This window comes from Fundulus heteroclitus, chromosome 8 (assembly GCF_011125445.2).
Source record: "Fundulus heteroclitus isolate FHET01 chromosome 8, MU-UCD_Fhet_4.1, whole genome shotgun sequence".
Lineage (NCBI taxonomy): Eukaryota > Metazoa > Chordata > Actinopteri > Cyprinodontiformes > Fundulidae > Fundulus > Fundulus heteroclitus.
The window spans coordinates 27729844-27740201 of record NC_046368.1 but is presented as its reverse complement, the minus strand read 5'-3'; the positions used below and the strand labels follow the sequence as shown (position 1 = coordinate 27740201).

At 41.1% G+C, this 10358-nt stretch overlaps 1 protein-coding gene across 1 annotated transcript; it reads left to right on the top strand.

Annotated features, from left to right (window-relative positions):
* The first annotated feature begins 2421 nt into the window (after positions 1–2421).
* f2rl1.2 (coagulation factor II (thrombin) receptor-like 1, tandem duplicate 2) lies at positions 2422–6438 on the top strand. The gene is made up of 2 exons (XM_012869676.3): positions 2422–2634; positions 4437–6438. Exons 1-2 carry the CDS (start codon positions 2556–2558, stop codon positions 5513–5515), a joined length of 1158 nt encoding a protein of 385 aa, XP_012725130.2. The 5' UTR covers positions 2422–2555; the 3' UTR covers positions 5516–6438.
* Positions 6439–10358: the final 3920 nt, after the last annotated feature.

Below are 10358 nucleotides of genomic sequence, written 5' to 3'. Positions count from 1 at the left end.
ATGTACCTTTCCCTTTATAGTCCCACAAAGGGGAAGTCTGTCTGCATTTAACCCATCCCTTAGGGAGCAGTATAAGTGAGTGGCACACAAGGAGCTTCCTGGGTTTAAGGGTCTTGCTCGGGGACCCATGGTGGCAGTCTGTGAGGATTGAACCTGGTTCTTGTAGCGTTCCCAAAACGCAAGCACACTGCTCTGAGCACTGCGCCACCACTCCCTCTTAGTGCCTGCTTTCATACCAAAGGAACTGGTAAAATTCCAGCTTTCTGAGACGTAAAAACTGAGGAATTGTAAAGTACTGGGAAAAAAATTCCCCCAGAGTGTTTAAGATAACTGGCCTTTTTAGTATTTTACATCATTGCAAAGAAATCCCAGCTCACTCTTTGCAGAATTGTTTTCATTGAGCCACACTGGAGGATTCATGAGCATGGAACTGGAGCGTGTCACCAATCTGTGTATACTATGGAGACATCCAGAATGTCCCTCCAGTTCAGGGACATCGGCCTGTCTGTTTCGGTGCACAAATAATTGTACTAAGCGCCTTTAAAGGCAAACAACAGCGGGCCCTTGACCATGCAGGGAGTGAGAGCATATGCAGAGCGAACGACAGGGAACAAACCCATCTGTGTGTGTTTGAACGACCAGACTTACACTCCTAATCCTGGTTGTCTTGGACTGTATTTTGTCCCAGGTGACGAAAATAGTAATTTCAAAGCTTAGATTTACATTTATCTTTTACATTTAGTTTTACATATACAGTAGTCTTATCAGACTACTATATTTTCAATTACCAAAGGAATGCAAAAAAATTACATAATAAATCTGTATGGGGCATATACATCTTCCACACCCCTGGTACAGGAAAGAGTGCCTTCAATTGCTCCAGAAAATATGAGAGCACTTTGAGACAAACTGTATTTTTCTGAAAATGATTTAAAAAACAAACAAAAAGAAAACTGTACAGTCTAAATGTACAGTATAAAAGGGATGGAGCTGCTGCAATTCACAGCAAATACTGTTTGCATTCTATATGTTCCGACATCTAACAAGCAGGGTGGCATTTTCACCTGAAGATCCCGTCTAGTTAAAACCTAGTGGGATGATCTGTTATGGACTGAAGGGACCGCACTAGAACCTTTGGGTCACAATTCCAGAGTGACCAAAAAAAAACAAAAACATGATGTCCGTGGATATATACCCTGATGGTGCCATCATCATTCTTTAAATGGATCTAAGGTTTATGTCAAAGTGTATAAAATCATGATCAGTTCCAAATACCAATTAGTTTTCATCCAAAATCTAAAAGTGTTTGTTAGAAAACTGAAAGACAACTATTTTATTTTGCAGCATCACAGAAAACAAGGTTTCAACGGGAACAAATAAATAAATCTGAACGGTCACCTGAAGAAGGCGTGGGGCCAGAGATGTCCGCTCAATCTGAGAAATTAAAGTCTGGAAGGAAGAGGGGGAATGTTGCCAAATCAACATGTGGCATTCTGGCAGCCTCTTGCCGGACAAGAGTGAATGTCGGACCTAAATCAAAAGATGCTTCAACGAAGTTTTAGGATATCCACACATTAGCAACCAGCTCGTTGCAGGGTTTTTTTTCATAATTTTTTTTTACAGAATGTTTTTTTTTTTTCTCCACTAGATTTGGACAGGATAAAGGCGACAGGGAAGGTAGTAAGAGGTTGGAAATAATATGTATATTTATTGCCATTGGAACATGCCCTTTAAAGAAATTCGTCCTCTGCATTTAACCAAGGGATTGGTTAAATGCAGCACTCAGGGGCTAATGGTCTCGCTCGGGGACCCGGAGTGTATAATAAAGACACAGAACGCCTTTTGCTGTTGTATCAAACAGGTTTGGCCACTCTGCGTCCCCGGAACAAGTACAGGCCAAACATTCCGTGTACTCCAAGCATTATGGGAACAGTAGTCCTGCTATGTTGCACAGAGGGGCAGTCTTGTAGGAAACCATAAACTTTACAGCCTCCCCAGGATGTAAGCGCTCTGCAAACTGTGCAAACTGTGTATCTGTTTAGTACGCATAATTTATTTGGAGCTCTTTTAATATTATTCTTTAGATTATTATTATTATTATTATTATTATTATTATTATTATTATTATTATTATTATTATTATTATTATTATTATTATCGTGTTGGTCGATACCAAACTGAGAGTTTGATCAAAGACCACCTTATTCATGTGCTTGAACTAGATAACATTACTAGGAAGCAAACAGTTGAGGAGGGGCGTAGAATTCTGAATTTATTTTCCAGGATAGACATAACTGTGTCATGTATCACTGGCGCAGCCTTTCCGCATTCATGATCGTTTTATGTGTGACGTTTCGCTCAAGACGAGCTCCATGGAAACCAGACAGGGGAAAACTACCCGCGTGCCAAACAGAAGTGACGTACGCGCAAGTTCGGGCAGGTAGTCTCGGGGTGTGTCCTTCAACGCTGAGCAGATCTTATCGGACTCTTTTAGACGGGAGCTCAGGTCAGAGGCGACCAGAGGAAGACGGATTCCGAGTTCTGTGCGCACGAATATGGATTCCAAATGGATATTGTCGGTTCTGTTGGTTATTGGCTGTGCTTTTGCTGAGGTTACCCCACCGAAAAAAACAGGTAAGTTCTAATAGTATTTGCGTTCGTTCTAAGTCATTCATCAGGGGGCAGTGTGCTGACAACACCGAGAGGCGCACAGGGCGCAACAGTCAGGCTCTTGTTCAGGGAGACTGAGTTCGCGTCCTCCCCCAGACGCAACCGCCCGGGGGTTCCTTTTTTAAGCCACTAGAACACCATCCAGACCTTGCTGTGTTTGCTTTTTGTTTTTGCTTTGTTTGTTTTTTTCTTTCTTATTTTAAAGCTGGACGTTTAAATTCTAGCATTTTAGATACCGGGAAGTGGTAACAACAATTATGAAGATGAAAAACACAAAGCTTAGAAACAAAGATTAAACCACAATTTAAAAAGCTGTGTGGAAGGAAAAAAAAAAGAGTCACACTTTTAGAAACAACAGGGCTCAGTAATAATTGTACAGTGTGACCTAATCGGTTTGTCGCTTCAGGAATTTTGGCCTGCTCATTTCAACACTGCAGTGCGTTTTTGAAAAGCTCTTGTGCTTGGCTCCGATCTCTGTGCGCATCACCCACTTTCTGCCAAGCTTCAGATCTTAGTCAGATTTCCCCGCATTTGAATGTAGAAAACCTGACAAAACCGATCCACATCATAACCCTTCCACCCCCGTGCTTTATAGTGGGTGCGAGCTGTTTGTGCATTTTAGTAATCTCTTACACCTGAGAACATTAAACATCTTTCTCTCTTGGCATTGTGTTTCAATATGCCTGCTCACTTTAGAAAAAGCATTTTAGAATACTCCTTTCACGGAGGTTGTCACTCTGGCAGAGGGTCAGTGAATAAAGTACGTTAAATTTGTATGTGCAGAGGTCATCTCCAGAGAGATGGAGACCTTCCCTCCACCCTGGACTTGTACAGATCTAGGGTCAGGAAAAGCACAGCTAGCATCTCTGCAGCCCTGAATCATCCTTCACACAAGTTGTTTAGATATTTAGCTTAAAGTCTGCGCCTTTACCTTTTTTTGGCAGTGGTTTCCCTTTACTGATACTGGTGTTGGTATCGGGCCCGATACCATCGTCAAGTACTCATACTCGTACTTGTAAAAGCAGCCCGATACTCTGAACTGATACCAACTTTACTCCTGGGCTGAGCTGAAACTCAAAGGCTAGACGGCACTCCATACCAGGTTTTGGTGCTATACATCAAGAGGTTGTTTACTGAAATAAAAAAAAGAAACTGTTTTTCAGTGGTCTGTGATGTTAAGTTATTTGTGATCTATAAGTATCAATTTATTAAGTACTCAGTATGGGTACTTGGAATTTAAGAGTATCTAAACTGAAGTACTTGTACTTGTACTTGGTCTGGAAAGAACTGACCGACTTTTTTGTGTCATGTTGCTAAAATGTTTTCTTTGATAGAAAAGTCAAATTCCGGAATTAACATGAAAATCTTCTTGTTACTCATCCATTACCAGAACCATTGTCACAGAACATTTAACACGTTGTGGTTTGAAGTAGTTTTTTTTTTAAACAGCTTGATAAACCTGTCAACAGATACCTTAATGAAGCTAAGGTGTGACCTCTAGGTGTATGAGCACAACATTTCTGAAGAAAATTGCACCAGGTTGATCTGGCAAAGTGATCAAACTTATGTTATCAAGTCACTTAAATTAAAGTTGTCAGGCGATTAAGTTAACCTCCATCTGCTATTTTTGTAAATCATTTTCTGATGGCTTTATAATGTCCTAAGTTGAACTTCTTCTTAGTAATGCAAGTAGATGTAAAAAAAGACCTAACTCCATGTATGAATCTGTTTAACTCTAATATCTGTTTAATTATTGTCTATTTTAGGTCGAGGTTTTATTGGAATAAAGAACGACGACGACAACACAGCGACTATTGATCCTGCAGCAATAGCTGCTCTGAGGAGCGGTCTTACCACCGTTTTCTTCCCGATCGTCTACTCCGTTGTGTTCGTGGTTGGGCTCACAGCAAACGGGATGGCCATATGGGTGTTCCTCTTCAGGACCAAGAAGAAGCACCCTTCCTCCATCTACATGGCCAACCTTGCCCTGGCCGACCTGCTGTTTGTGGTTTGGATGCCTCTGAAAATTTCCTACCACGTAAACGGAAACGACTGGATCTACGGGGAGCCCCTGTGCAAAGTCCTCGTGAGCTTCTTCTACGGGAACATGTACTGCTCCGTGCTCTTCATCACCTGCCTCAGCGTGCAGAGGTACTGGGTCGTGGCCCACCCGCTGTCTACCCAGAGGAAGAACAACAAAGTCGCTATCGGTGTCTGTGCGGCCGTCTGGGCTTTCATTTGGATCACCTCCATCCCTCTGTACCTGTATGACCACACAGCTAAGATCAACGGGATGAACATAACAACCTGCCATGACGTCACCATAGTAGACCCCAAAGATCCATACGCCTCTATCAAACACCCGCTCTTCTACTTCATGTTCATGAGCACAGTCGCGTTCTTCGTCCCTTGCATAGTGATCATTGCGGCGTACGTCCTGTTACTCCAAACCCTGGGGAACAGCATGGAAGAAAGCACGTCGGGAAAGATGCGACGAAAAGCCTTCTTGCTGATCTTGGTGGTCCTGCTCACCTTCCTGGTCTGCTTCGTCCCCAGCAACATCATGCTGGTGATACACTACGCCCTGCTCAAAGCCGGCCAGGCGAACAACGGCTACGGCTTTTACGTCACGACGCTGTGCCTGGCGAGTCTCAACAGCTGCCTGGACCCTTTCATCTACTACTTCGTGTCGGACGAGTTCAGGGAGCACGTGAAGAACACGCTGCTGTGCCGGAGCAGCAGGACGGTGGAACGGGAGAAGGTCACGTTCAGCTCCATGAAGTACTCCAAGAAGACCAAGTCGTTCGTGTCAGCGAGCAACAACACGGAGAGCAGCAACTGTTAGGAGACGGAGAGAACGGACCGATCGGATCAAGCAGTGCGCCGCGCTGTAGGCGCGTTGTCTCTCCTGCACTGACGATGTAGTCCACCCAAACTCGGCTCAGGGCTCAACCAAAGATGAACTCTAAACCTTCGGAGGACGCTGTTTTGCTGTGTGTGTGACTGTATCATGAGCTTCTGCTCGCTGTTAAAATGTGAATGGTTAGGATTTTTCTTCTGTGTTATATTCTGTGTAAATAGATCTAAAAGGGAGGTCAACTGTTAAAGACTGACATTTATTGCATGAGGTGCACCAATCAGGCTTTTCCTGGCGGATCTAGGTTGCCGGCGTTTAAGGTCTGACCTGCTGATGACGATATTTGGAAAAAAAATCAAATCAAATGCTATTCCTCATAAAAGAGAAAAAGAGCTGTTTGCAGGTTCTCCAGTAAAAGTTACAGTTCTGAACGCAACAGAAAAATGAAAAACATTACAAGATCATCACCGTTTCTGCATTTAAACATACATTTTAAACTTTGTTTTATTTATTTTTTTGTTTTGTTTGTTCACTCAACAAAGTGCAAAAGGCCTGCTGTCGATTGATGAGCTCATAGACTGTAAAAAGTGGGACTTCTTATTTCTGAGCATAAAATGACATTTTTAGTATTTGTCCTGCTGATCAACAATCAGCAGATAATTGTCCAACTCCGATTTCTTGCCGGTTGATTGGTGCATCTTTGTATATATGTACATGTTATACTGCAGGTTAGTGCAAATGAGATCTGTTTAAAAACGGCTACAGTTTTAGTGATTTGCAAGAGAATTTGCAAAACGAGAAATATTTATTTTTTTATTCATATATTTTATGTTGCTTGTTTGACATGTTCTGTCAGCCGTTTAAACTCATTTTAAACCTTTTTTAAATAAAAAAAAAAGAACAACCATTGACATTGTTACATATTTTTTTAAATAAAAAGAACCAAAAACAGTTTCTGTGAAACTGCCTCGTCCCATTGCGTCATCTGTTGCGTCGAGTGAGTCACAGCACTTATAGCCGTCCGGCAGACGAACATCCTCTCTGTTAGCTCGGTTAGCCTCGTATAAAACTCGTGCAATTTTTTTGGAATGTGTTGTGTTGAAAGTCAGAGTGCGGTGAGTCAAAGGTTGCTTTGGGAAAGAGCCAATGAGCTGGAGGTTAGAGATTTTCTCAAGGCATGACGAGAAACATTTTGAGGATGATCTAAAGAATTTGTCATCTTGCTGGTTTCTGTTGCGTTTAGAAACTTAAACGTGGGACACTCCATTTTCATAGTAAGATCTCTCTATTAGTGCACCACTGATGGGCTTTTATAAATGTTTCCCCTCCCAGCTTGATTTAATGTTTTGTCCCTTACAACTGCACATCTCTGAGCTGTCCAGTGTTGCATGTCTGCTTGCAGAGACTTTAATCTGTAGCTAAAACGCCTCTGTTCACCATTTATGATCGCTCACCTCAAGATAAGCAGCAAGTGAACTGATATGTTTCAAGCTCCAACCGCACCTTAAGAGTCTCAACCATCCCCCCCCCAGGGTGAAAACACAGAGGGCAGCCAGTTAAGGCAGAGCTCAGGGTAAATCATTGACGTAGCGCGTCCCCTTACCTTTTGTCAACGCGGCGGAGCAGAATGCCTTTCTTTCACGTTTTAGCCCTGCGGCCATGCCCTGGTCACATTACACTGTCACAGCTCCTTTTCAAACACAGCTGAGGCTCAACAGAGGAACAGACTGTCGGACATAGATCAAATAACCGACAAAACCCGTGCTACATGAAGCACACTGTCGCTATTAAACGAGCTCCGGTAGGAGATTGTGAATATGTAAATTCAGGGAGGTCGGAAGATTTGTCAAAAGGAGCAGTTTTTGGACAAACCTCAATATATCTTATTGATCACGCCAACTTTTCCTCTACGTGTTATTGAAACAGTTTGTGGTGTCAACATGTGCTTTACGAGTAGACTGAATAGAACATCACACAATTTTGGTTTAGTTTAGTTTTTGCATAATTGCAAGCCCTAGCTTTGAACTATATTTTGTTTGCATGTGTCTAGTCTTGGTATTTTACACATAGCCTTCGACATTAAAACAGTTCCCTACATGTGGTAGGGCAGCTTTCCTTTACATGAAGAGTATCTGGAGATGACACCCTAATTGCATGCATCTAACATCAAAGTAGACAGGGTGCATTAATAAAACACAGCCTATGAAAGACAGTATTTATATTCATAGTAAGGACCCGGTAAATGCTGTGACAGACAGCCTTCTGTTAGCAGACACGCTACTTCTGAAAAGTCTTAAAGCTAATTGAAAGTTTTTGTTCACAATGCCTTTCCCAAGATCAGAGTTTTAGAATGCAGGATGTATTTACCACATTTACTTAGACTAATCAGCCCCATTTCCTTAGTTTGCCTTTTGGTATATGTGATGTTACCAGTCTATTGCTTAAGAAATGTTAACTAAATAAAAGAAGGGTTTAGTTTTAAAGTTATAAACAGTTGCAAAGTCAAGATGAGTCCCAACTTCAATGCAAAAGTTAAAAATAAATGTAGCATGTAGTTTGCACGCTGCTGTGAGACTGACTTGTGTTGGTTTGACTGATTTAATGGAAGGATTTAATTTACTTGAGGGGGGGGCATCCCTTTGCAGCCACAGCTGTCGTCATTAAATCATTTAAATCACTTTGGAGGGATTTTAGCCCATTCTTCTTTGCAGAATTGCTTTCATTTAGCCACATTGAAAGGCTCTTGTGCATGATCACCCTGTTTAAGGTCATGACACAGCATCTCAATAGGATTTAAGTGCTTGCCGATTCCAACACCTTTTTTGTGTCTTGAACTATTCAGAGGTGGACTTGCTGGTCATTGGATCATTGCCCTGAAGCATCAACCAATAATGCTTGAGCTTAACGTTACCAACTGATGGAAAGACATTTGGCATATTCTGGTTAAAAGCAGAATTCCTTCCATCCAGTCGTCCAAACCCTGAAACAGCAAACCATCCCCGGGCCGTCACACTACCATCAACATGTTTGACTTCCAGTGTGATGTGCTTTTTCTGAAATGCTGATCATTTTATCCCAGCCCTAACAGGATGCACCCCCTACCACAAGCTTTCACTCTCGTCATTCTACAGAATATTTTTTTCCAAGTCTTTAAGATTCATTAGGATGGGTTTTGAGATATCTAAAAGGGTCTTCGTGTTATTTTTAGTCATCTTTGTTTTGTTGCCATGAAGCTATCATAGACACTGTTTTTGCTCAATCGCTTATGTTGGATCATGGACTGGTCTGCAGTGCTTCAGATGATGTATTTGGTTATTGTGTAACCTCCTGGATGAAGCATCAGTGCACTCCGTCCCCATCTATTTTGTGCAATACACAGGACTGCGTGTATATTTGTATCACCATTATTTATCAATGAAGAATCCTCATATTTGTATGGTTGTATTATTTATGGTTTTTATGGGGCTCATGGGTCATATGTTTAGGTATATATTTGTGTACATATACATACCTTTTTTTGCTGACTGTGAGAGTAAAAAAATACTATATACCTATGCCTGTGCAAAAGATAATATATTCTATTCTATAATTTTAATTGGCTGGGCACTCCTAGATTGGGGTTTTCCAAAGTTCTATATTTTTTCTTTCATTTGTTGAAAATGGCTGTGACTGTGGTTCTTTAGAAATCTTAAAGTCTTAAACCCTTGCATTGATATAGATTTAAAAACAACAATAACTATAACAAAGCATGAAAAATATGTTTACATAAAGTTAATGTGAACTCTGACTCTTCTAGCTCAAAGGTCAGTACTGGTAGCCATTTGTATGACACAACACCCATGAAGCAGCTCTCAGCCCTGGCGTAGAGCCATAGTGGACTGTTGTCTGCATTGTTGATGGCTTTGCAGCAATCCTGTATACCAAGCATGCATGAAGCAACAGTGCACAAATAAATAAGCTCCACAAGTAACCCTGGATTTATTATTAACATTAACAACCTGGAATGTGTCAGATAAATAAGATTTAAGCACGCCTAAGGCTTTTCCCCTAATCCCAACAGCACTCTTTCTGGGAGAATATTATAATCAACTGTATCAAATGCAGCACTGAGATCTAACAGGACAATTAGACACAAGTCCATTACTGGGGCCATGAGAATATCCTTAGTGCAGTTCAGTTCCTTTATTGTCCCCCATGGGAGAAATACGTCGAGCAGTTAGGCATTCTCATACATACATACAGCTCAACACAGATGTGCAACATCCTAAACACAAACTTTTATATATGAATAAAGAAATCTTAAAAGAAAAATCTAAAAATGACCCTGGCTTAGAGACCTGATGCTGTAGGTACAAGAGTCCTTCCATCTGTTGGTTTTTATCCCAGGAAGCATAAACCTCGGCCCAGAGGGGATAAACTGGAACTCCACATTGAGAGGGTGGTCAGGAAACTGTAAAATCAGCTTGGCTTTCTGAGTTGGACAACACTCATGATTTTATTTGCTGCCTTAAGGATTTTGTTTAGTCTGTTTTTATTTTGAATCCTCAGATTCCCAAACTAGGCAACCCCAGAGAAAGTTATAATGTATTTGATGAACCTATAAAAAAAAAGGCTCATAATCCTTCAGTTTAAACTAAAAATATTCAACATCCTTAAGAAATACAATTGCTACAGCCCTTTCTAATAGATAAGGTCTTTGTTCATGTTAAACGTCAGCTTATTGTTAATAATTGTACCCAAATATTTCAGTGCTGTTAATCAACACTGGAGTTGGAGACTGTGGAGCTTTACAGAAATTAATGTTCATATCTGTAATTTTTTAAATATTTAG

Coding starts and splice junctions, on each gene's coding strand:
- f2rl1.2 (XM_012869676.3), top strand. CDS start 2,556: ATGGATTCCAAATGGATATTGTCGGTTCTGTTGGTTATTGGCTGTGCT. Junction 2,635..4,436: donor TACCCCACCGAAAAAAACAG/GTAAGTTCTAAT, acceptor TGTCTATTTTAG/GTCGAGGTTTTATTGGAATA.